General features: G+C 38.3%; 1 protein-coding gene across 3 annotated transcripts in view; it reads left to right on the plus strand.

Annotated features, from left to right (window-relative positions):
* The window catches only part of SYNPO2 (synaptopodin 2), a 176651-nt gene extending 149730 nt beyond the window's left edge, over positions 1–26921 (plus strand). For 2 of the 3 annotated variants that reach the window (XM_004748000.3, XM_004748002.3), the window contains exon 5: positions 23390–26921. In XM_004748000.3, the coding sequence (XP_004748057.1) occupies positions 23390–23929 (540 nt within the window). In that variant the 3' untranslated portion in view covers positions 23930–26921. The remainder of the gene's footprint in view (positions 1–23389) is intronic. The other variant, XM_013053939.2, reaches the window with a different exon arrangement.
* Positions 26922–27927: the final 1006 nt, after the last annotated feature.

The raw sequence follows: 27927 nt of genomic DNA on the forward strand, positions 1-27927 counted from the left end.
TTTCTTTTGCCCTTTTTTTTTTTTTTTCTGGAAAATCTTCCATTGCCTTTGATAATAGTTTACCTAGAGGTTACAACCACAGGATGCCGCTCAGTCCCTCATTTGCCTTTTTTGGAAATCAATTAGGAAGATTAATACAGGGTAAAGGAAAAAGCACTCTATCCATTATATAACACTATTGTTTGTATTACTTGTTCCCTGCAAAGGAAGTCTGTCAAAGGCTGTGCATTTCGCATTCTTTTCTAATAGGACAACCAAAAAAGGCTTCTTAAGGTGAAGCAGGAAAGGAGATCATTTTTATAACTTTGCGTTCTTGACATAACATTTAAAGAATGGTATGAAGTAGAGGAAAGATAATGAAACACAGGGTAGTTAATTTGAGATCACCAGTTCAAATGTAGCTTGGGCTGGTAATGACCCACAAGTATTCCCAGTTGTCCAGTGGTTTGTGGTATGTAGGAATGAGAAGTGTTTTCAGTCCATTTCCTGTAGGACAGGTGGCAATCTTAGCAGAGCTACTATTTGGAGTCAATGACTAAACACACCACTAGCATAACTGGGCGTGTCATAAGGTTCCCAAAAAGCTTCTCAGAAACATGCGAGGCATTCAATCAAAGCATCCACCAACCTCGACTGGGAGTGGAAGCATTGGTCTCATCTCGAACCATATGGATGGTCCTATGTTATGGAGGATGGGTGGGTACCCCGGGTACCCTTCCAAACTGTGTCTGTGACAGAGCGTCACCACACCATGAGGATGGGGGAGTGGGAGGGAAGAGGACTGAGCCAGCACCCTGGAGGAAGAGGGATTCCCTTTGACTCTTCTCCTCAACCAGACAGCCTCCTGAGAACTTGCATGCAGAATAAGCTGAAAGTACCACCTTCCAGGTTGGAGTTACAGGAATGACATCAGTGTGGCAGGTGGGAGCCTTGGGTACTTGTGACCTCAGCTCCCCACCCACGAGACTCCCTTTGCAATCTGGGTATTGTTGGCTTTGTTGTGGTAGCAGATGTTGGATTGGTTGGTTGTGGGGTATGAGGAGGCAGGTTTTGTTTCTTTTTTAGCACCTTGCCTTTTCTCTTGTCCTTTGTTAGCTTAGTTACTGGGCAGAGCACCTATGAAGTCCAGTTGTCATCGTCAACACCATAGCAGTGATCATTTACTGAGCACCTGTGTTCGGTGCCTTATGTATCTTATCCCAGGGAATCCACCGCATGGTTTACAGGCACTGAGATATAAAATAAAATGTAGTCACAGTCACTGACTTGCTGCAGGATCTCATGCAGTTTTTTTCCCCCACGAGTTTCCCCTTAACAAGGTCTCAAACCTCTCTTCCTGGACCGTTTTGCCGGGAGGAGTATGCACAACACTAGATATTCTAGGAAGAGAGGCCCATGTGAACCTAAACACAGCATGAGCCTCTCCGTCTCGTCAGAGAATAGACTGAATCACAGAACTGGTGAGACTGGGAATCTGAGCATGGCCACTTCCACCTTAAAACCTTTATGATTTTGTTGCTAATATTTCGATAATAAACATTCTGTTTTGAGAGAGGAACAATCACACTGTTTCTGCATTTTGACTGCTCATTGGTAGCATAAAGCATACGTTTTTAGGAATACGTCTTATAAGACACATTGGGGTTGTCATTGTGGAGCACGTAAAAGTTTGTACTTCAAAATCTATCCAGCATGACTGTTAATGGTTAGATATCTCATTTAATCCGCATATGAACCAGCTCATTTAAGTACAGGAAAACCGATCCAAGTTACACATAGTTCTTTCGAGCAAGCCAGGGTTCTTCAATTCTTCCAGATCACACTGACCCCTTTCGAGAAGAGGGCTTCTTGACAGGGCTGCTGAGTATTTTCACGCAGCCTAAATTCTAGCCTGGCAGCGAGAGTCACATCTGAGATGTCAAAAACAAATGATCTGCATTTAAAGGGTGTGGACTCGCAAAAGTGGGACCGTTGTCCTGTTTACAGCTTCTAGGTTAGAGAACTTTGAAGGTCCTTGTGCGGCTGACAGGCGTATCCAGTACAGGCACTGCGTGGCAACTCCAGCCTCTTAAGAGCCTGGGAAGACACAGGGCTGTTAGTGTCTGAGTGTGGAGTTAACCTTTCTGACAAAAGCCCTTGATGAGTATCATTTTATCCACTTACAAAGTTGAGAAGTGGCAAGGACCCGTATTCTAAGGGTGAGTTCCTGAAATCCACTGCTGTTTTATGAGTCACAACCGGCCTGGCAGGAAGGGTATTTGAAGTCATGGTTATCAAAAAGACGTGATTGTTTTCTGAACAGCTAAATGCTTAAAATGCTTCCAGAGGGAAACAGTGGGCAGCGAGCATGCTCACTCCCTCCTAAAATCAGAGTTTTGAGTTTGTTTTAAAGATTGCTAAGAGTTCATGAGAAAGATATATAAAATCTAAGAACCAACATTATATTCCCAGACACACTGACCCTTACTGGTCGCATGTCCCCTTATTGCTGGACTCTGGGGGACACAAAGACTCAAGTAACACTTCAGTGCTACTAAGTTCGTCAACAAGTATTCTGGGAAAAAGCAGAATTGAATTCTTCTCTAGACTTCCCACCAGCTCTGGCCAAAGGCCATAAAGCAAACTCGCAAATTCCCACAGGACCCAAACACCAGGCAAAATCACTGCAAGAGGCCAATCTCTGGTTCTTCTCTATGGTTAAAAAAAAAAAAAGTACAAATATTATAGTCTATTCTATGGAGCAACAGGCCAATAAAAATCAGTTTCTGGAAGAGCCCCCAAAGCACACTTATTCTTTCCTTAACATTATCAGGTACAGCCAGTTTATTAAATTTTCAAAAAATTAATATGTTTCTATGGTATGTATATCTGTACTCTAGATTACCTCTTGGCACTTGGAAATCACAGAGCTTACTACTCAGAGGCAAATGAATGAAAAAAAAATTAAATTGAAAATACCAAATCCTGTCAGACATTTCTCAGACTCCTGATTTTATATAAGTTTGCTAGCTAATACAGTATATTTCAAGTATAAAGAAAGTTAGGCTTATTTTGGGGTCTTATGGTTTAAATCATTTTTTGTTATTAATACATAGAATTTCTTTTACCCCATTACCTCATTCTTGGCATGTTTATCTAAATTATGTGTGTTTTATGACTGCTGAAATATACATTCAGGGTCCCTAATAAAAATAGTTCCAAGGACCCACTTTTCAGCCTGTCTTCCTTCCTCTACTTGATAACACTAATAATACTCAAAATAATAACATTCATATGTGCCATGAATGAATCCTGCTTTCACAGCCTCCACTTCTTGAGCTCCTTGATAACTGTTAATGATTCATTCATGGAAAACAAAAAACAAAAAAACAAAGGATTGAAGCGAGCTCTGAGTTGAAAAGTAGTGCATGATCTAGGAATAAACAGAAAATTTTTCTTCTTGGAAGTAAATATCAAACACCTAAGTGTTTTGTTATTTAGAAGACATTTTAGAAGTCAGGGAATCTTTGATATCTTTACCTGATGCAATAATCTGTTTTCAAGACAACACAAAGACCTGGACTCAAGTATTGTGATCCAATGCAGGATTACATGGACGGGGATGGAAGCTGGGCAGCCACTCCAACAACCTCGTGAGGCCCGAGGAAAAAGCGGGTGTGGGGGGCGGGGGGTGGGGTGGCATTCGTGCATTATGTTTCTACTATGTGCCAAGAACAGTGTTAAACGCTTCCCATAAGTTATATAAATAGCTAACATTAACTGAGCACAAATTTTGGGCCCTGAATTGTGGCAAGTATCTTTCATAGATTATCTCTTTTCTTTTATTGAGATATAATCCACATATAACATTATGTTAGTTTCAGGTTTACAACATAAGGATTTGGTATTTCTTATTTATTATGAAATGATCACCACAATAAGCATAGTTAACATCCATCACCACACAGTTACAAATTGTTTTCTTATGAGAATTTTTAAGATCTACTCTTAGCAACTTTCATATATACAATATAGCATTATTAACTATAGTCACCATACTGTACATTATATTCTCCAGACTTACACTCTTTATTGTAAAATTGGGAGTTTGTACCTTTTGACTACCTTCACTCATTTCTGCCACACCTCCCTCCATTCCCATAGGTGATCACCACAGATTGTATCTTTTAATCAGTAGTCCTTACAGAATAGATAGTATCATTATCCCCAGTAAATAGATTATAGTTGGGATTCAGAGGCACAAAGAGGCTAAATAACTTGCCCAAGGTCACATAGTGTTAATTAGTGGACTCTGGATTCAATGTGGGCTTGCACTCCTAACTGATTATACTGTGAATTCATTTACTCCTCTGTATGACGCTGAAAAGAAGGTATTATCCCCAATTTATAGGCGAGGTGTCTGAACTTCAGAGATGCTAAGCCACTTGTCGGACAGTCATTAAGCTTATGAGTTGTAGGCTAGGCTTGAAACTAGGTCTTTTTCTGATATCCCAGCCTGAACCCTGTCTTCCATACTGCATGGTTTCCACAGTCTCATTAGACCCCCGAATACTACCCTCTGAGACCCATTAATTGTGTGTTCTCCAAACTATTTAGCAAGAACCTGCTCTGGATAGACTTTATAGGTGACTTTGACCATGTTGATGACATTAGAAAATCAGATGCTTTGATAGTATGTTGGAAGAGAAAGCCAGTCTCTGAGAAAGAAGCATCTGTCTTATAAGTTTAAAAAGGTGAATTTGACAGTGATTTTGTACTAGTAACCCAAATTCTCTTATTTTCTTATTTCAGGATGAATAGGTGATATTTATGGGCTGAGATTGGGGAGGAGTGTCACTTAAAAAAATTAAATAAAGCAAAATCGGAATCTCTACATAAAAGGAAGTGTTCCTCTGGGCTTCATGTCATTCTGACTACACGTGATTGAGAAAATGTTCTTGTTAAATAGTGAAATGGTACCCAGCTTGGGTTATTACTACATCCATAATTTAAGACATTTCAACAAGAATAATCCTAAACAGAATAATAATGAGAGAGTCACGGGCTTTCAGTGTTTCAAATCTAAAAAATAGTTGTCACTGGAATCTTAGAATTCCATAAAGTCTCTCCTGGATATGCCCAAGGCAGAAGAACTTTCTAGCCACAGTGTCCTCAGTGGAGGATTTCTCAACAGTTATTTCTGTCAAAGTCTTCCCAACAAGGACATTTTTACACCTTATGTTTTTCCAGTAATTTTTTTTTCTTTTCGTCAGCAATGTCTCGTTATTTTGTAAACATCTCCTGAGGAACTGGTTTAATGGATTCTAAACAGGAATTTGAACATTCCCATCACTAACTTAAGGGAGAGAAGATATGAACTTCTAAGTTCATTGTAAGCCCCCCCCCATTATATTTGCAGAGCTCCACTGCCTTAATTTAAAAATCATAGAGCCACTAATAAGGTGACTTATAATCATAAGGACTTACTATATGCTAGATGCATACCTAACAAACATTGACTTTCAGTCATCACAAAATGACTATAAAGTAGATATTATGATCATCCCATTTTACAGATGAGAAACAGAGGTGAAAAAAAGTTAAAGAACTTTTCTAAGGAGGTGAGGATAAGGCTCAAGACCTGACAGTCAAATACCAGAGCCATTCACTATCCACAAGTCTACATTACCTCTCTTGATCACAAGACAAAGGTCACAGTTGAAAGAACTTGTCTGCCAGAGCGATAAGCTTTACCGGTCACAGAAATACCTCAAAAGTTACTTTAAATCATCTACATCAAAGTAGGAAATATTAAAAGGACTTAAAGTTTGGTAGGCCCAAATGATAGATACTTGTAAGCAGGTACAAGGCAAAAAGAAACGCTGTAGTTTTCTGTCGGCCTATTTGCTTATAACTCAATACATGGAAGGGGGGAGCCCAACATTTTGCTAGTTACCATTGACCAGAATTTGCACTAGACCAAACTCCTCAAACACCCACTTCCAGCCAACTAGCATCATATATTACTTCTAGGGCTCTCTTAATTTACACCAGGTAAATTAAGGGAAAAAAGAAGAGCGATGAAGAAAAATTTCTCAAATTTTAAGAACAATATGCAGAAAAATACTGCCCCCCTCACCCAACTTCTAAATTTAAAAGTCATGATTTGGTTTAGGGGAGGCAAAAGGTAACCATTTCTTAAATGAAACTCATCTATGATTAGGTGAGAACCTGCACGCGAACCCCAAGTGTACAGAGGCACATTTTGCAATGGGCAAATGTGGACCTGGGCTGAGGGGTCTACAACTGCCTCCAGACCCACCTCTGGCTTGTAGAGAGGCTCTAGGTAGATGCTTCCACCTTTTCAAGCCTCAGTGTCCCTCCCTGTGACATGAGGACAATCCTGGGTGCACCTCACAGCTTGTGCAGGTTAGATAAGTCCATGGTGTTAGGTGTATAGAACAGTGCCTGACACATAGCAAGCATTCGACAGGTGTTACCTGCTAGTATTATTGCAAAGGTTACTTAACAAACCATAGCTACTATTTCAAAAACTTCCAAGGAGGAAAACACACACACAACCATTAGACAAGTTCTTTTGCTTTTTTCTGTGAATGTGCATCCCAGTTTTAGGGATCAAACACAACAAAAATAGAAAAAGCAGAAACAATGTCTGTATAAATCTACTGACACAAGCAATCTCTTCTCAAGAGGCTTGTACTGAGAAGTCATTGTTTCTTCTGTTTTCTTCTTACTGAAACTTTATGTCTATGTTCCTCTCTCTTCAGCCTGTTAGACAATTTCTTTCTTCTTTTTCTTTGTCTACTTTCTTAGCATTGTAATGGTATACAAAATGAGACTAGGATTCAAAGAGATGGTACAATATTTAAAACAAACAAACGAACAAACAAAAAACTCCTTAACATCAGCTTTGAGACTCCACTATAAAGGGACTGTGTTCAATTCAAAGTATCAATGTTAGTAAAACAAGTTTGGGGACCTTAGCAATATACAGAGAATTCTTACGAGGGGGATGCTTGTAAATTAAATATAGTCTCAAATTTGGGTGGTTGGTCTCCTGAGGAGGGTTCTGGTGGGATAGTTGAAGTTTAAATAGGCCTATCCCACAGAAAATAAAACAGCTGGCCACCTGATTGCCTAGCCCACCCCAATTCAGACTGCAACAGTTGGGGCTCTGACAGAACCTGGCTGACCCCGGAAGGTGCTGCAGACAGCCGTTCTTACCCCTCCTTCCCAGCGCTGTCCCAGGACAAAGGGTCAGCAACCTGGCCTTTTTAGAGTAATTGATCCCCTTGCCTGAGAAGCATGAGCGGTTTCCAAAAACAGGGTGAACCCTCTCTCTGAACAGAGCAAACTTCCAGTTCACAGAGCAAGGGATGAAAAACAATTCTCAGAATTTGAGTGCTGGTGTAGGGAGGAACCTAGAATTCCAGCTGCCTTTCAAACCCAGGGAATTTTTGTGGGTTTCCTGGTGTGCCTCTAGAATCTTACTGAGTCAGAAGCAGAAGTTGGGACCAACCTTGAAGAGAAATTAAAAAAAAAAAAATCAAAACAACCTGAGAGGCTGAAAATTTTATCGGAGTCCCAAATCGCTTTTGCTTTAAATACATTTAAATTGATTTAGTTCTGTTTTCCTTTTGTACCATCTAATTACTTTTTTTTTTTTTTTGGAAAGTAAAAAAACCAACTAGATCTTTTTCTTGAATGGCATACCCCTTAGTTTTGTTTTCTTCTGACATGTCTCAGATTGGTAAAGAAATATTCACAAAACTGTCCTCTAGAGCTCAATATCACCAAAGAATAAGCTGGACTAATATAAATGAAGTGCTAAGTGTCATACCAATCCTTCCATTGTTAGTTTTTTTTTTTTTCCCCTTTATATCACACTCAAGAGTTAATTGGTGGTCTGGTCCACTGACTGCTTGTTAATGCTTATCAGATGGTGTCAATTATCATTCTTCATATAAACCAAAATAAACTAACTAGATTTTGAATTCTCCATTATGAAACAGCCAGCGAAATGTTACAACTCAGGGTGGGTGCTATTATTGAAATAAAAAGCAAAGCAAAAGAGATCACTTAGAATTTTTTGTTTTAATTTTGCATTTAAGTTTACCAATTAACAAGATTTCCTTTACGTAGAGCACTTTAGTTTTAGCCAACCATTGTCTTCGGAGGGTTCGAACACACCGTTTTCCAACTTTTGTTCACAGAGGGAAATTAAGACCTTCCCCGCATCCCCACTCCTGGCCCCACCGTGGAAATTCTGACTTAGTAGGTCTGGGTGGGGCCCAGGGATTTGTTCTTGTAACATACAACCCAGGTGATTCTGATGCTAATGGCTGTGCACCACACTTTGTAAAACACTTTTCTAACACAAAAAACACTTAGGTCAACCTTATTCTTTAAAACCCATAAATAGTTTTCCAGTTTGTCCAGTCAGGCACAGCCAGACTTGTAAACTGCACCTGTTTTCCACTGTTTGGAGGCCTTGTCAGCAGTGATCCGCGGGGGTGCGCGGATTTTGCGGGCATGATCTCAGAGGTCCACCAGGGGGCAGCAAACCCTCTTTCCGCTCCAAAAGGGCTTCGCAGGCAGCCTCTCTCAAACTTGGGAATAATTTTCTCGGAACATTCTTTTTCTTTATTTTTGAAAATAGGAGAATAAAGAGGGCCTTCAGATGTGATTTTGTAGGGCCTCCTGCTTCTAAGCAAGGACGAGAAGAAATACTTCTAGGAAGAGAATGATACAATTTTATCATCTGAAGAAGGGACTCTACAGAGTTCCTTGGCAGTCTTTTCTTATCTCTGGGGAAAGGGATTGTATGACTTCCCTTGGCTGTAGGGCAATAGAGTCTGTTATCTCTGATCAAAAATGTTCTTACTAATAACTAACTTAAATCTCTCTGGCAGTAATCAAAACATTTTTATTTTGGGATCTAGGCTAAAGGAGAATTTTGGAGCACTTTGAGTGCTAATTAACCTCTTAAAGGGAAAACAAGTATGACTGTAAAATTTTCAGATCTAAAAAACACCCAAATTCATGTACTTTAAGGATCACTGGGGGAGATCCCAGTGTTTTTGTTGTGCCTTTCCATTATGATGATCACATGGTGTGATAGATAGACAAACTGCAATCAGTCAGGGGCTGCTTAAATACTAGGAGAATGTACAGAACAAAGGGACAGGTAGACCCACTGAGTAGCAGCTTTGATCCCAGCAAGACCATTGTTTTCAGATCTTTGACGCACTAAAGTTTATTGCTAAAACAAAAAGGATGGTGATGTCTGGAAGTTCTGTAATATGAGATGAATGTTTGTACATTTACCAGTGGGAGGAGAAGAGACCAACAAGAGATAGGAGAGTTAGATATTTGAGGAACTATTGTGAATGAGGGAGTAAATGTATCTATTGATGAAAAAGAAAGGTTAGGAGTAATCAACAAGTTACAAAACAGTAAGTTTCAGTTTAACGTAAAACTTCAAAATCTTGTGGGGAAGAGATGGAGAAGGAATTAACATATATGTTGGACACACAAAAGGTGTTAAGAGCTTTAATACATGTATTTAGTTCTCATAACAACCTTTTTTGGTGGAAAACTATCATTTTTTTAATTGATAAGAAACTGGAGCTCAGAGAGGTTAAGAAAAGTGCCCAAAGTCACACAGCTAGTCCTAAGGTGGGAGACCTGCCAACTGAGTTTATCTGTTTTCATAGCCTGTGCTTTTTCTCACTACAATGCCTATCAGGTGTGTTGTAAAAGACACTCCTGCACCTACTTGAAACCTGATTACAGATCTCGAATCCCATCCACCTCTGAGATTTTATAATTTGCTATATATGTGTCTTCTAAAAAAATTTTGGGTTAAAAAGTTTTGTATTTTGGTGTAGTTCAATACTTTTTAAAAAGCAAGGTCAGATTAATACCTGACAAGACAAAATTTGTTTGTTCCTTATCCCTTCAATTCCAGGATATTTGTAGAAAACACATCTTAAAATTAAATAATCATTTTTTCTAATAAGAAAAAAACAGAGCTTAGGGGAGAATATTTTTTTTTCTTTTCTTCAAGCCATGAGTAGAATGATTACCTTCAGTTATAGTGTCTGTAAGTATGATTATAATGCCTTCTGACTATTCTTGAAACACACACAGATACTCCTTGAGAAGGGGGAGCATTGTGAAGCTCAGAGGAAATGCTAGGCCTCGGGGAGCCACGAGGTGGGTGAGAAACAGCTGGCAATGCTATAAAGTAGAATTTCCAGTTCCCTTTCCTTGTCATTTCACCTGCATCACGAGATCTCCACACTTCGCTGTCAAAACACCCATGTTCCATTGTACAGAATTATATCAGATGTACCATGCATTCATACAGAAAGCAATCTTCTATAAGAAAAAAACCATTCGGCATTTATCTTCTTTGCTTTCAGTATGCAACCTCTGTTTTGTTGTCCTTCTGCTTTGTTTTTTTAAACTTCTGTAATAGTCTACCTAGCACTGTCAACCATGGTCAAAGTGAAAATCCTATCTTATGAATGATGCATAAATTTTAATTATCAGTGTATTGTTGGGGATGACTGCATCGTCAGACTTCATCTGGTCTCATGTAGACTTCAAATTTTTGCAAAAAGAAAAAAAAAAGTACTGATCTAGAGTGAACTTCATTTAGCAACTTGTTATAGCATCAAAGTTGCATTTCACCTGAGAATACCTGACCAATGGTGATAAATTCTAAGCCATTGTCTCCCCGCCCACCTCCTTCAGGCCCTTTAAATGAAAGAATTTGGAGATAACTTTCCTCCCAGCTTAAACACACACAAAAGCTCTAGCCTAGGTCACAGCCATGTGTGATTCCAAATGGCCAGTGATTGCTGGCCTATGATTTAAAGTTTGGAAAGAACTTAACTGCCTTAGACGTAACCATTTCAAAACAGGCAAAGTTAAGGATAAGGATGCAACTGAAAAGTCTGCACATCACTATCAGAAAGTGTCTCATCATGTGTAAGAACTAGATCAGAACAAAGAGAGGAAATTTTTGATGGGTTTAACTTAGGAATCTTTTTACAAAGAGATAAGCTCTAGACATTCCTTTTTCTATCCCTTCCCCAGAGTTTTTCATTTTTTGTTTTTTAGTGGATAGTTGCTTAAGAACTTCAGGCATACATATTAACAGAAGGGTCCCTACTCTCCATCTCAAATGCCTATTTATAAGGATCTAGACATTTTAGTACCTCCAGAAGAACTTATCTTTTATCTTGGGCTAAGACTACACAGCCAATGTGGCTTAGAAGGTTGATGAAGTGTTTGTAGCTAATTCACAGGGCTTTGTTAACTCACCTGTGTATCTGCATGAATCAATATTGAAAAAGGAAAAAGTCGTTTGGCAATTGATAGTTAAAACTACCTAACATATCTATATGAAGGTGAACTTGGGAAACAGGAGTAGTCAGGGGATGATAAGGAACGAGGTCCTTTGAATAAATGTGTGGCCCACATCGCAAAATTTGCTATAGTGTTAATATCCAATATCATGTCTAAGAAATTAGATATTGGAGTTTTGTGAGAACATTAAGAAAGCTATAGCAATAGGAAAAGCTGTAATAATAGCTAACAAGAGGGGAAAATTAAAGCATACTAATGCCTCCTGAGATACCTCCTTGAACCATTAATTGGATTACAGATACACCTGTGGTTAGTATTTTCAAGTGAAGTAAATGCTTCGCATTTTGAAGATATGTTCCTGGGACACTACTGTTAAAAAGATGTTCCACGTTCTCCATTTGTATTTGAAAAGTACACCATCATGACTATCACCCTATACTCTGCTTTAATCTATATTTCCCCCTGAGGGGCCTTTTTTATCTATTTCAGAAAAACAATCATTCCTTTGAAAACCCTCATTACTTTATGGCATCCTCGTGTCTATAAAATGAAATGACATACATGGAATTACTACATAAATCCCTCAGACAAGAAAGATATGAAATAAAAATTACCACTTGCACCAGAGAGATGTGGTAAGGCAGTTAAACAAAATTTTTTCCTATTCTGTGCTTAAGAAAATACGTTGTTGGTTACTTCCCGGATGAAGAGTTATATTTTTTTATTCCTAATTTTAAACATCACTCTGGGGCCATGATTTTGACGAAGGAAACATAAATATGATTTGGCAGTAAATCTTAAATTTCCCAGGAACAGTAGGTTAAACATTTTCCCCAGGGACCAGGAAATGAATCAAAGGATCTATTTCATAAGCTTAGAAAACGTAATGGACAGAAAAACAGTTACAAAGACCAAATAAGTCATTTTTCTCATACTGTGTTTTCCACATTCTTGTGAAATAATATTGTCACATGTTTAGTTGTTGATGTGTCTTTGTCATTACCATTAACCAGCTTTGGTTTGTCAGCTTTTTAATGTAATTAGGAGTCGTGATAGAAGAATGACTTAAAAACATCCCGGGGAGAAATTTGTAGAATGTTTTCATGTCAAAGGCCCAATCAAGGTTGTTGCATGCTATGTACACATTTCTTAAGAATTCCTTTTCTTAACCTCTTATCTGATAAAATTTTCCTCTGGGAAAATCAAAGCCATTCTACTTGGGAAGTGAGTTTGCTTAAGGGGTATTAGCTCTATGTCAAATAGCAGGCACATAATCTGTAAAATATATTTAAAACACACCTCTCTTTGCTCCACTTTTTCCCTAGGAATAAGTGTACATTCGTGGTGACTTTTCTTTTTTGTGAATGAGGGAGGAAGGAGATGGTTACCTGGATTTGTTTTAGGAAAAGTATTGAGGATATAATGCACAGCTACAGCTATATTCAGATAGTGAAATACATTTTAAGTAGGCTTTACCGTGTAGGTAATAATTTTATACTAGTAATGATGAGTGCCCTTTTTTTTAAGTACTTACTACATACCAGACACTAACAGCTTTCTTTACAAAAGTCTTTCAAAAGTTCAACAGTTCATTTATTTCATATAGGATCATCAACCTTTGTTTATTGTGAAAGTTTCTTTGTTTTTTTCTATAGAAACTGATGAAATTGGAACTTTTAATATGCTATTCATTTTTTTTCTATCATGGAAATCCATATGACTTTTACTGCTTAAATCTTCAAAGACGAGAGAACTTTCTCTTCAGAAAATATTTTGAATTGTCTTTAAAATTTTGTTTTTACGTTCAAGCCAAATAATGTAGATTTTTATAAAAATGTATTTTAGGGGGTGCCTGGGTGGTTCAGTGGGTTAAAGCCTCTGCCCTCAGCTCAGGTCATGATCGCAGGGTCTTGGGATCAAGCCCCACATCGGGCTCTCTGCTCAGCAGGGAGCCTGCTTCCTCCATTCTCCCTGCCTGCCTCTTTGACTACTTGTAATCTTTGTCTATCAGATAAATAAAACCTTTTTAAAAAAATGTATTTTAGGCCTTTCCCCAAGAAATACAAAAAATTTAAATGGCAATTCCAGCTTTTTAAATAAAACACGGTATATATATATTTTTAAGATTTTTATTTATTTGACGGAGAGAGAGATCCCAAGTAGACAGAGAGTCAGACAGAAAGAGGGGGGAGCAGGCTCCCTGCTGAGCAAAGAGCCCTATGTGGGGCTTGATCCCAGGACCCTGGGATCATGACCTGAGCTAAAGGCACCACCAAGCCACTGAGCCACCCAAGCACCCCTAAAATACAGTATATAATAGGAGTATTTTCATAGGCTATAGTTTTTAGAATGGCATACCTTTTTGAGGATTAAGGGAGGTGAGAGGGTAAAATATTGCTGTGTTGTTAATCTCTCTTCATTAATAGATTCAGTGCCTTAAAATGATTTAGATACAATTTTATTACCTGTGACTTTAATTTTTAAATTTCCCTATACAGACACATGCCAGCTGTGCGACCTAGTGTAAATTACCTCATTTTTATGCTCCAGTTTCCTGATTTGCAAGATTGGGATTATAGGGTTGTTGAGAGGATTCAGTGAGTTAACAGAAAAACTTGCTCAGTGCTGTGATTAGTACACAGTAAAAATTCTATACGTTTTAGGTCTTGCTATCTTTGTTATCTAAGGTGAAAAGGGACCGCAGAAGTATATGCAGATTCCTTGTAACGTCAGGCTTCATGATCTTACATTGAATGTGGTTACTTTTGTTCTTTTCTTTATAACAGAGGGTTAAGAAAGATGAAGAAATCTGCAGCCCCCCCCCCCACTCCCACCCCCACCGCGGAGCTAGCAGAGAGGTGAGGTCAGTGCGTGTTTCTGGCCAGTGCTGCTGCCTGGGTTCTGACGTTCTGAGGGTGGGAAGCCGCGCTGCGGTATCTGAGGCCTGTGGTGCTAATGCCACTTCAAAGGCAAGGCTCCCTCCTATTTTTATCCTGGGTCGGCAGCCTGCCCGTGCAGTTGCCTCTTGAACAAAAGGTTCTGCCAGGTCTCTGACACCTTCTAAGACCTCACAGTCTCTTCTCCCAAAACAAGCATAACCACCACTTGTTTTGCCGTGGGGCGTTTGATTTCTAAACGAAATCTCCTCTCTAACCCTGCTCCTGAAACGGTAGCCGGCATTGTTACCATTTGACTAGCAAGGAAAATAGGGCTGGAGACGTGGACACACACGGGTCACCAGAGGCAAAGGCAGGACTCCCCGGGTCAGTGTGACATCCCAGTTATTCTTCCCAGCATATCACGCTTGCTTCCATTGTCATTTATAACGCTTACCCTTTCTCGCCAAGGAATTGCCTTCAAACAATAAGATAAGCTTTTAAAGCATGCATTGTTCTAGAACCCAAATTTAATCTAAAAGTTAATCTAAAGTGAATACAGATGAATAGCAGGGGCAGAGCCCAGATGAGAAGCACTAGCCACAAGATGGTATCTCTTTTTCTGAGGCCCAAGTATGTTTATTTCGTGTATGGAAGCAATGTATGGTTACTTGGCTACTTCCCTAGTCAACAGTAGGACTGATTGGTCCTGACTCTCCGCACTATTCTTGATGAGCCGCCCAGTGCTGCACATTGCTGTCTGAAGAGAAGGACACCCTCCTCCATTTTGTTAGGAGAGTGTTACCACAGGATTTCCAAAAACTCTGCAGGTGGGGAAAACTTAAGATTCACTTTAGGAAGGCAGATCACAGAAAATAGGAGATAGACACTATTTTATTAAGAGACTAGGACAAAAGGACCTTAAAATTCTCCTTATTCCTTGATGTCAAGCTTGACTGTATGTGATTCACCTCAAAGGAACATTTATCCCACATTTAAGGATCTGTAGATATAAGCGTTCTGCATCTCCATGGAGAATTATCTTTCCTGTTAACCTGCTTCCCTATCAGGAAAATTAATCCAAGACTCAAGAAAATGGGAGTGCCCCCAAGAGATAAATTAGTAGAAAAGGCCATTTCCTACTCCTGATTGCAGTCTCATGATAAATGGTAAATCAGCTTTCAGCTTTCCCTTCTGCAATTTTTTTTTAAAGATTTATTTATTTTAGAAAGTGAGAGAGAGCGCACAGTGGGGAGGGGCAGAGGAAGAGGGAGAAAGAGTCCCAAGCATACTCCACACTAAGTGTGGAGTCCGACATGGGGCTCAATCTCAGGACCCTGAGATCAGACCTGAGCCGAAAGCAAGACTCAGACTCTTAATGGACTATGCCACCCAGGCACTCCTTCCTTCTGCAAATCTAACTAATCCCAATGTCCATTATCCTTTTTTTAAATAATTTTTTTATAAACATATAATGTATTATTAGCGCCATGGGGTACAGGTCCATTATCTTTTTCTTCTTAGGTCTTATTTTTTTTTTTTCCACTCTTGCAAATATATTTTAGGCTCTCTTTAGGATTCATACATAAGTCTAGGACTTTTCTCATTTGGGGATTCAGAACAGCTTGAAGCCCTCACACTTGCACTGCCCTAAAAATGCAAATGATTTTACTTGCACATTAAAATCTTCTACTGGCTTAGAAAAGTTGATTTGAATGTAAATATTGATTCATCCTCTTTATTTTGACAAACAAGGGTTGGTGTGCAGATTGGTGTGTGTAGAGTGAGGGCGGTGGGATGAGTCTCTTTGTGTGAGTCCCTCACTACATGTAAGTGTTGTGAGAAGGGCTACGTACATCTTGAGGCATGATGAAAAATTTTAGTGAAGCTAACCAAGTTTCCTGGTTATAGCAGTCTGATATAGAAATTATTCATTCAGCTAATAAATATTTACTAATTATTCATTCAACTAACAGATATATCCTAATTATTCATTCAGCCAACAAATATTTACTAAGCATCTACTTGCCAGGAACTGTTTTTCATCTAGAGATGTCTTAATGAAAAAGCAGAATGAAACAATAACTCTTACTCTTACATGGAGCTAAATTCTAGTGGGAAGAAGCATATGAACAAAGTAAATAAAATATTTATTATGTCAAATAGACATAAGCTTAAAGGGAGATTAAAACAAAGAATGGGTAATTTCGACAGAGAAAGAGAGATACAGACAGATAGATAGACAATAGTCAGATAGTGATCATATGATATTTGAGTAAGGCATGAAGGAAAAGAAACAGGAATCGTGCTGATATCTGGAGTACTGTGTTCCAGGCAGAAGGATCAGCAAGTGTAAAGGTCCTGAGGCATTATGTCTGGTGTATTCAAAAATAGCAGAGGCTGGTGTGGCTAGATCCAAGTGAGAGGGAAAGAGCAGAAGGTGATGAAATCAGAGACTAAGGTGGGCAAGCAGATTTTACAGGGCCTCGAGGGTCAATGAAAGGACATTGATTTTTCTTTTTTGAAATGAGAAGCCAAGGGAGCATTTTAAACAGAGAACTAAGTGACATAATCTGACTTAGGTTTTAACAGGGTAATTTTGGTTACCATTTGAGAGTAGACTAGAGCAGTAAGGGTGGGACCAGGAAAATCAATTAGGAGACCGTAACAATAATCCATGCAAGATTATGCTGCTTTACCTTAGGTGGCAGCAGTGGAGGCATGGAAAATGGTGACAGACTGGATATATTTTAAAGTCAGCGTTGACAGATCAGGTGGCGTGCGAGGGACAGGGAAGAGTCAACAATGACTTTCAAGATTCTGACCTGAACAGATGGGAAGCTGGAGAACGCCTGGCGTTTTTTTTCCCATTCATGTGCCTCTTCATAGCCCTCTGCTTTTTAGAAATTCTTATGAATGACTTAAAAGCAAATGAAATGTCCTTTATTTCTGTTTGTCTCTATTGGAATCTGCTTATGAGAAAATATATATTTGTGATGAATATTTACTGGTCATGTGTTTAAGAGAGAAAGTTGTCGAAGGAGTCCAAATATCATTTGAAGGAGCTGAAATAACATTGGAAACAACATTTGTTGAGGACACTTCCACGACTACAGCAGTTTAAGCAGGGATTGAGTTAAGAGAATGTCTTTGGCTTTCCAGGTTTATGGTATGAAATAGTTTGAACTTCAGAATACAGCCTATTAAACTTCTTTGGCTTCTAGGGCTATTTGCATTGCTTTGGAATTCACTTCATTGTCCTGTGTAAACCGCAGACTTCACTTCCTTTTTAAATGTCAAGTGTTTCCCGGCCAGTTAAACCGATTCCCCAGAAGTTTAGCAAGGAAGCTAACTAACTAAGCTGCTTCATTAACTGCTTTCTGTGGGTAAGTCAGCATTGAACTGACATGACAGGTCGGTTAAGGTAAGCTGGGAAAGGCTCTCTGCTCCTCTGAGCTTTTCAGGGGACTTGAGAGCAGAGCCCCATGTGTGTCTCACCTTCACAGAAAGGGAGCGAGCACTTCTAAATGTGAGAGGTGCCCTAGAACCCGCCACTGACTCCTCCTTGTGACAAATCGCAAGATGGCAGCAGTAATTAATCCTAACGTAGTCAAAATTTAAATGAGTCTTTCCAAAATTTCTAAGATCTCATTTCATTTAGTTTGCTTGGATTTGGATCTTAAAAAAACAAACAACAAAAGACATTTTCACAAAGCGATTTCATGACCAAGCATAGTCTACTACTTGACTGAGAACTCTGGTGTGAAACTGTGTGGGACCAACTTCTGCACTCCAGCACTTACAAGATTTCTGCCCTTAGGGAAGTTATTTATTTATTTATTTATTTATCTATTGCTACTTGCCCCCTTTAAGTCTCACTCTCCTTGTCTTTGTCCTTGAAAATAGGGACAATAATAGGGCCTGCTTCATGGGCTTGTTTTGAGGATTATGTGAAATACTCTATGTGAGGCGACTAGTAGCCACCTCTTGGCACATGGTATGAGCTGGTAGTGTTGGCTATTATTAAAGGCAGAGGTAGGAAAATGTTTATGCTTAGCCTTCGGTGAGAATATCTAACACCAGGTGATTCGTGAGTTCGGGGGAATCTTTGCATCCTTTGCTATAGGCGTTATATTGGACTGGTGAAAAAGTAGCATGTCCTTTCTTGCACTGAACACTTAAAGAATGCACCATCCTAAATACACACAGACCGAATGTTCTACATGCGTATGAACTGTGCCATCTGCCAGATGACAAGTTCCCTCCATCAATTTGACTGACATCTTCATTGGTATGCTTTCGGGGTCTGTGTTTTTGGATATACATCTACTCAGGAAGATTAGGATCGTGTGTCTGCATTAACCTTACCAAACAAACTGAGACAGAAGGATGCAGACTTGAGAGAATGACCACCATAGATGTTATTTCTCCCTCGTCAGAAAATGAGGGATAGAAATAGGATGGTGAAGGTGTTCAAAGAGGGTGGAAGCAACTAGGAATATGTGAAGAAAAGACATACAGAAGAGGAAGCAGGTATATTTTATGTTACTAGGACCACTGGGGTAAAAGTTATGGGAGGCGAAAGTTGGTTCAATGTGAGGAGGATGTTCTCAACAGTTAAAGCCCAAGGATTGACCAAGATGCCCTGAAAACATGTGAGCCCCTTCTCTAGAGCAAGGCCTGAGTGAAGTATGAGGTTTCAACTCTTAACACTATTTGAATTTCTTGAAATTAATCCTTAGAAAAATTTTTTCATTCTATTTTTAGCCTATATTTCAATGTTAAAAGAATAAAGAGAGAAAGGCTTAGTGTACTACTGAAAATGGTAATGTTACATGACAGGGTATAAAAACAAAAGTTCCCCCGAGGCCCTCTAATATTGGAGATGTTGTCCTCTAAAGTCTGATTTCAGATGAAACTACAGACTCTACGAAGAACACAGCAGGAGCCACTCCCGCCAGAACCCTCCAGTCCGGTCTAGGTTATTAAAAGGGATCAGAGAATGGCAAGGAGAGAGGATTTCTTGAGGAAGAATTTGGATGCCATAGATCTTGGGGTGTGGGTTTGGAGTAGGGGGAGGTCCTACCCCCTCGCCCCCACCCGTGTGAGAGAAGAGCTTCTTAGAGGGGGACCTGGGTAGCTCAGTTGGTTCAGTACCCGACTCTTAATATTGGCTCAGGTCATGATCTCAGAGTCATGCATTTGAACCCCACATCATAGGCTCTGTGCTAGGTGTGGAATCCGCTTAAGATTCTCCCTCTCCCTCTGCCCCTCCCCCTGCTCACACTTTCTCTGTCTCAAAAAAAAAAATTTTTTTTTAAAAAGTGGCTTTTTAGAGAGCTTGTTATGAGATGTCTGCATGAGAATGGATAAGAAGGCAGAGTAGATTGGGATCTGACACTCTCCCAAGAAATCTGGAAGGTGAGACATGGGCTCACAAATTGTTTTGGCAAAACACTAGGAAATCTGCTGCTGTCATCCCAAAGGCAAATGATGAGTGTTCTGTGTGGTCCCCAGCAGGCCAGGAGCAAAGGAGAGCTGGATGGGGTTGTCTTGAGGTCTCTTCAAAAGGACCCTCTTGTAGCTTCAGCTTCCTTGGGAGTAAAGAATGAGTCACAAGTAACCTGTTAGAATAGGGATGACTTGGCATGATTGAGGGCTACAAGCAAAATGTCCCCAGTAATAGGAATCTCCAAAGATCCTGTGAAAAGCTCTCTTGTCTGGGCCTACCTGGCTCTGAGTGTGAAAAGCCAGAATATGATGTTACCAAATCAAGTAAAAATTCCCCTCTGCTTTTTGTCTCTTCTCCATTCTTGTTCTCTAAGTCCAGGGAGCGTGAAGTCCCAGTTAGCAAGTTGAGGGAAGAGAAGAGAGAGAGCAAGAAGAAGCCAACTACAGTGCCTTCCCTGAAGGGAGACAGTCTTCCTGAAACAGGCCCCGGGGAGAAGAGATTTAATTCTTGTTACTGCAAGGGATAGAATATTCTATTTTGAAATGAACTAGGTTGGGAAACTTAAAGTCACCACAGGACTATTCCTAAAAGAAAGCAGAGTACCACAGGACCTGCTCTGTTTTCATCTAGTGACGGTGGAAAAAACTTCTTTCATTAAAAAAATGAAAGGGTTTCAGGAGACAAAAAGAAAGAAGCAATTTGATGACACATTGTTATGTATCGCTAATTTAACATATGGGTTACAGTTAAGTGCTCATATATCAGAAATTTAAATTCTTTAGATAATAATACAACCCACGGTGGAAAAACAGCAACCAAGGATCCAACCCATGTTATGCTAGGATTCTACCATCAGACATTCAAACTCCAAAATAGAAGAAACACCTCTGTTATTTTCAGGTCCCTTTGGTCATTTCTGGCTCGGGGTGTATCACGTGGCTTCCTCTCGCTGGCCAAGCGGAGAACAGCATGAGCCTTGGGACAGAGACTGACAGAAGGAAATAGCACCAAAGAACAAGATGCGAAAATTGCTTTGGGGAAATACATTAAAATTAGAGGTTTGGGTGCAGGCAGGGACCAGAGGCCTGCAATATTTTGGGCACAAACAGTAACAACAATGTACCTAGAGAAGTATTTATTTATACCACATTTGCATCTCTTGCCTCTGACAGTTTGTACGTTTATGTTCTATTGTTAGCACTTAAAGGAATATGAAGGCTTGTTTGGTGGACTGAGGAATCCGTAGGAGAGCAATAGTCATTTTGTCCACTGAGGTAATTGCTCTCTTCCTTCACAGCCAGTACTGCTACTATATTTGGCAAATTTGTATTCTATGGGAGATTTTTTAAAAACTTTGATGCTATTTAAAATTTTTCCTCAAAACAATTTTTTCCCTCAGAGAGACTTAATCTTTCAATATTATACTTCATAATTTTTTTTTGCTCGCATATTCAACTGATTAACATTTATGGCTTAGCTAAATAAAATCTCTGATCTCTTCATTAATAGAATATCATTCAGCAATGCTTTTGAGCTAATTTCTGTTAAGTCTCTATTCTTCTGGAGATTTTTAAGCGAAGAAGGGGAGAGGAAAAAATGGAAAATAAAATTTTCACTTTCATCTAGTGTTTGGACACCCTACCACTGAAGTGTATGCATTCACATTGCACTTAATTCTTCCAAATAAATTCATAATTATTTCTTTTCCCAGTTGCTAGCCAGTGATGTTAATCACCTGTATGTGTATTTAAGATCACGTCCCGTGTTTCTGTAGAGGCCTAGATCCCTTTATTAACATCTCTTCAAGTTTTTGATGTTTTAAAGACCTGACTGAAATAGCCCTCAGAGGTGCTAGATCTGATCAAAGACCACATAAGGCAGGTTTCATGGGAATTGGCAAACTGCCCAAGGACTCTATAGACCAATACGTCCTCTCTCCTCCATTAGTAAAGACCAAAGGAAAACATGGATATATACTATGGGAAACAAGAGCTGAGTATTTCTTTATCATATTGAATGTTAATACTTCTCACAATTTGGAAAGTTCCCTATTGATCCTGTCAAGATAGGTCGAGTCTCTAAAGTGACCTTCCATGACTGACTAACTTACCACTGCAAAGTTAATAGCAGTACTGTGTTACATGTTTCTTGAGGGCAAGGACTTCATGTAAATCATCTTTGTATGTCTAGACTCTGATGAGTGTGCCTGGGAAGTAGCAGGTGTTCAATAAAATTTTTGTTAAATGAATGAAACCAGCACATAAATAACATGAAATAGAAATCAAGTCCAAAACGGTAACTAAAATTAGGCTTTTCTCCCCTCTCTGATTATATAGACCAGAGAACTTATTATTAGATCTAGGTTAGGATAAAGAGATTAATGAAAACAAGATTTCTTAGGACTCAACCGGTATTACTGAAATTGTAATGATAACAAAGAAAGAGGCAAGATTCAGTATATTGACCTAATTCTTGATATGCAAGCCAAGCATGGACCACCTACCCTCTTTGTGTGTTTAATGGAAAACAAAAAAAAACAAAACAAAACATCTGAACCTAAGATAGTTTGTCAAATCCAGGTGTTGGTATTCACTTTAAATTTAAGGACTTACTTAAGAAAGAAAAGCTGTTGGAACCGTTTATAAAATGTGGATGCATTTTTAAGTGTAGCAATGCTTTTTGTTCCAGAGACACACAATGTTCTAATACTTTCAAAGTTGACTTATTTCCCCTAGGTGTACATTTGCTACATTTTGCCAGAAGTTTGTCTAAGAGAGTTTCATGTTGCTGGTAAAGTGTGAAGACGTGATGTGGATAACGAGTCTTCTGGGTTCCTGGAAATAAAAAGGGGCGAAGGAGAGAGAATACAAGAGCGTTCAATAAATTATGTTTCTGCATACTGACAAACCAAACAGTTCACGTACACGGAGGAGGATTACAAGGACACAAAATCTCAAAAAAGTAAAGAATGTAATACATATAAAAAGAAGCAAATCTCAAATGAAACAAAGGGCAGGAGTATTTATCTGAGACACGGGCAATGTCCTCTGCTTAGGAAGTGAAGAGCCACATGATCTGCAGTGATTATAAATAGGTTTTGAAAAGAAAAAGTCCACCCACTCCATCAGATCAGCAAAATTAAATACATCTAAATAGCTCTTGGATTTTTTATAATTTTTTTATTTTTAATATTTTGCTATATTCAGTGGACCAAAATAAGATAACATGTTGGAAGTCACTTGGGAAAAGTAAAAAGCCCAGTAGCTCATGGTCTGTTTCTGGGATAGTCGATGTTTTGTTTATTTTGTATCACAAAAACAGGACCTGAATGAGCGTGGGCTGTAGATATGGATATGAATATGTGGAGGGCAGATAAGTGAGGGTGGCTCCCAGTGATAACAGAGTCCTAGCAGCGGTAGTTGTGCCCAAGAGAGATGGTAGTGATTGGAACTATGGGTTCAGAGAGGGAGAGCAATAAGAAAGTCCTAAGTGAGGAGCAAGTCCCAGGCCAGAGCTAACAATACACCAGATAAAGGCAGCCTGTGTTGGCTTTAGCACTAAGTATTTTGGGGGTTTCATTTTTACAGCGCTCAGTAATGTTGCCAAGATCACTTTGGAATAACAGTCAATCGGCACAACAAAAATGAATGAGATATACTAACATTTTCATTGTTTCTAGCAGATTGGACACTCCCTTTCTCTTCCTGGAAGACCAGCCCCACCCACTATCTCCACAACATCTCCTTGGGTATTCCAGCCTGCTTATAACTACTCTAGCAAACCAAGTGATGAGCTAGAGAAGGCAAACAAGAGACTAACTCCTTGGGAAGCAGCAACGAAGTCTCCTCTGGGTCTAGTGGATGATGCGTTTAAACCCAGAAACATCCAGGAATCCATTGTGGCAAATGTGGTCTCAGCAGCTAGGAGGAAGGTGCTTCCAGGGTGCTCAGAGGATTGGAATGAGAGAGTGTCCTATGTTCCTCAGGCCCAGAAGGCCAATGTGAGCTCATTTGCAAGGCAAGAGTATAATGTTGCATCTTTACCTAATAATAATATGTCTACCAACTCCCAGTATGGTTCACAGTTGCCATACGCATATTATAGGCAGCCTTCCAGAAATGATTCTGAAATAATGTCCATGGAAACTAGGTCCGATTACTGTCTTTCAACAGCTGATTACAACTACAACCCACACCCAAGAGGATGGAGACGCCAAACATGAATGTTAGAAAAACTGATCATGTGCCATCTACAATAGTCATTGTTAAAATGTTCCTTTGTAGGGCATTTCACTTTTCCAGTAGATTTTGATTCACTTTTGGTCTTGGCTTATTCTCAGAAGTCATTTATTTGAGCGTGTGTGTGCGCACACGTGACAGATCTCTTTCTTATCTGCTCATGATAGAGAATTTCTTTGAGGAAAAAATTCATTTTCTGCATTGATGTGTTGGCACTTATATCTAATTCATAATCTTAATTCCATTTATTCCATTAATATGAGGTAGTCTGAGCAACTAAACACTGCTCATTTAAAGTGAAATTAAGTATTTTCTTCTAAGTGTCTTAGTCCAGGAAGGAATTAAAGAAATATGATGTGCTAATTGTCATTAGCAATAATAGCAAGGAATAGAACATGGGAGAAGTTTTCCATGAAAGCATGCCATTGAACAATAATTATATAAAAAAGGATTTCCTTGGTGTTATTTTAAGAATTTCTCTGAAACATTATCAAAAATCCAATGAAATTCAGTTTTTTAGAATTGAAAATACAGGTGTTCTCAGAAAGAAAGAAATATTCGGCAGAAAGATAATTATACAATTCAGAAGGACTTTTGAGGCAAATTGTGTAATGTATGGGGAATAGAAAGATTTAGGCATAGAATATATTTTTAATCTATTTAAAGCCAGCAGCCTGAGACAGGAATGGATTCTGGGTTCAGGTATTCTCATTTGTCAAATGAGAAGATCAGATTATTTAATCTCTTATATCCTCAATAGCTCTGATATTCTGAGATTCTTTCATTGGTAGAATGACCTTTGGTGCATTATTCATTTTTGTTGCTCATGATATAAACGCAGGGTTAATTTAGGAGTGGGTTAGGTCATCAGTGTCACTACATGTATAATTAAAGGTCCAAAAGGAATTGTTGGGAGACAGGTTTTGTGCTATGTGTTACATGAAGGGAGGGTTGATGTGGAGAAAAATAAAACTGTTAATGGATTTAAGGAAGTGGTAGATGAATGTGTCTGTTATTATGCAACTGTAAGTCATGACCATTTATTTAGTTACAGAAAACAAAGCCATCATTAGGATGTTCAAAGGAAGCTGAACAGATGCTTGGTCAATTTCATGACCCATGCCTTGTTAGCACGACCATGAGACAATCATGCTCCTTAATACTGTACCCACAAAGTACTCAGTACAAGAAAATTCAAAGCATTTAACATCATAAATAAGAACTGAGAGCATCTTAAAAAAAACACATTTTGAGTATTCAAAACTTTCTTAGATGTTTAAATGTGACTCTTTTGCTCTGTTTTACTCTGTAACTCTTGAATTTATCATTATAATCATATCTTTCACAGAATAAAACTTAAAAAAGAAAAAAATTCCAGGGCCTAAATGATCCCTTATCTTGGAAGTAGAAGATCAAAAATGTGAAGAAATCCCAAGAAGTTCTCATTGATGGACCCAACCAGTTACTAATATTTAGTTATAAAGAAAAGAAAAGATAAATACTTCTAAAGTTACATGGTTAAATTCCCTTAAATTTATATACTCTTAATTCTCTCAAATTATAAAATATAAACATTGACTCCAAACACTTTCTATGGAATCTTAAAAAACAATGTCTTGTATATTGATTAGTACGTCAGCAAATTCTCAGGAATCCCCTGCATTAAAGTCTTACGTGCTTCAAACTTTACTATATTGCCTAAATCATTCTAGATGTCAGTGTCTTAAGATAAGGGTGATTTAGCAGGAAAGACTGCCTGACAGGACCAGATCCTATTTTGTGGCTTTCTTTGATAAATGCCAGTAGTGGTTTTCCTTACTCCTAGGATTTAATATACTCCAACTCTAGAAATTGATATATATTAGATTATTCACTAAAACTTTCACTGGACTCAAAATTTAAAATGCAGATATTGTAAACTTAAATATTGTAATAATAAAACAGCCATCTCCTTTGCATTACTAGAACAAAATTATCATTCATGTGAACTTGTTTGAATTGATTCTAGACATCAAGAGAAAGACAATACATGGCAGGAAAGTTGTACATTTTTCACCCACAAAGAAATGAACATCTCACAGTTTTATTAGAAATTGATGTTTTCAAAAGTCATACATTGCAGATATAATTTGAAAAGCAGGAGTGCCAACATCAATCATCACAAAACATATTGAGGATATAGAATCTCCAGTTTACTTAAAAATGAGCAAAGTTAGATTGTTTGCATTCAAGCTACTGTTTGAGACAGGAGACTTGTCACGCTGAGATCTGATTTCTATGGGTGAGAATACCTTCTATCTGTAAGATAAAACCAGCATTTTTAGAAGGACTGTTGCTTGTAAATATATCCCACATTCGTGAAGACTTTTTTCTACTAGTAGCAATCACATAGGTAGACAGAGTTCCTGTTTCACCGTGGATTAAAAAGCATGCCCTAAAATGTTACAGTATGCCAGTCACAGGGACACTAATTTGTCACCTTTCCTCCATCTTGAGTTTAAATATCATATCATTACATGTGTGTGAAGTGTCCCCTATTAAAATGATGTAGAGTTGGAATTTTAAGTTTTATAAATGCATTTATTTTTTTCTAATCCATTTATTTCTGAATATGTCTCTTTTATGTTTTGGCACCATCACTCACATTGGAAAGGGCTACCTTATTAGGGCTCAAGCATATATATGTATTAATGAATTGGAACTTTGGATAACAGATTGTATTAGATAGGCTCAGTTATTATAATTAGAGAGAATTTGTAGAAATGTTTGTTTTTTAAGAGAAAGTAGATTTTCACATTTGATTTCTGTTCAAAGTAGAAGTATTTACTCTGGCCACACTTTTCTATTAAAAATGACTATGTTCTCCAGCTAGTTAGGTTGACATTTCTGACTGTGTTTATCCCAAAAGACTGTATTTGAAAGATGCATATTAAAAACCAAATTTGTATTAGTAATAAAAAGTAACTTGGAAATCAACTTAAAGAGTGTTTTCATTTTTCCTTGTAAAATATTATTTTGAATTAGTTTTTACCCCAAAGAACTGGGATTTGATATACTCCAAATCCAGAAGTTGATGTATATTATTATATACATTATATTATTCAGTATGATATATTAGATTATTAAACTTATCTATTACATATTTTTGAATTTTAGTTTCTATAATATTAGCTTCCAGACACATCAAAAGAATTTCATGCTGATTGGCAACATTTTAACTGTCACATTTAAAAACTTTAGAAAAAACTAAAAATATGATCATTTTGACATGTAAGTTAAGACGTTTGGGGTCCAAACATAAATTAATATTTTCCTTCATAGTATATTGGAAATTACTCCTAAGCCTAAGAATAACCAGTGGCAATATGACTTGATAACATCTTGGTTGTAATTCTGAAGCTGTTGGGAATGATTCAGAGAATCAGTCATGTTTGTGATTCCAAAAATGACTTTGGCTCCTCCTGCATGATATTAAAACTATCAGCTGGAACTCAAGCTCCCTGGTTAGTTGGTATCATATAGTACAGCTTTGTGACACCGGTTTTTGTTTTGTTTTGCTTTGTTTCATAAATTCTGAATAGAATGGTTATTTTTGGTATTCTGAAAAAATATATATACATATTTTTTAAAGGGCAAGCACTGGAAACATATTTCAAAAATGAGGACTTTTTTAAAGATGAAGATGACCTAAGAGTACTAACACTATACTGTCTTAAGATGCTACTGCCCTGAAAGAATCCCATTTTCTCTGAGGAATTCCTAGTGCTTAGTGACGGTAAATTTCAAAACAAACTGAGAAGTAGGTAATATCATTTCCACATGGAGCGGACAGACAGCCCAAGGCAAGGGGAGTTCACTTCCCTGGCTCCTTATTAGGAAGAACACGACAGAGCTGCTTTAAAACTAGCCAGTTTTCTCCGGTCTACTTACTACCAAAAATACTTAGTACAAACTACTCCTTTTTCCTCAGAGGTTCTGGAAA

Source organism: Mustela putorius, unplaced genomic scaffold (genome assembly GCF_011764305.1).
Source record: "Mustela putorius furo isolate JIRA1106 unplaced genomic scaffold, ASM1176430v1.1 tig00001215_pilon_pilon_pilon, whole genome shotgun sequence".
Classification (NCBI taxonomy): Eukaryota; Metazoa; Chordata; class Mammalia; order Carnivora; family Mustelidae; genus Mustela; species Mustela putorius.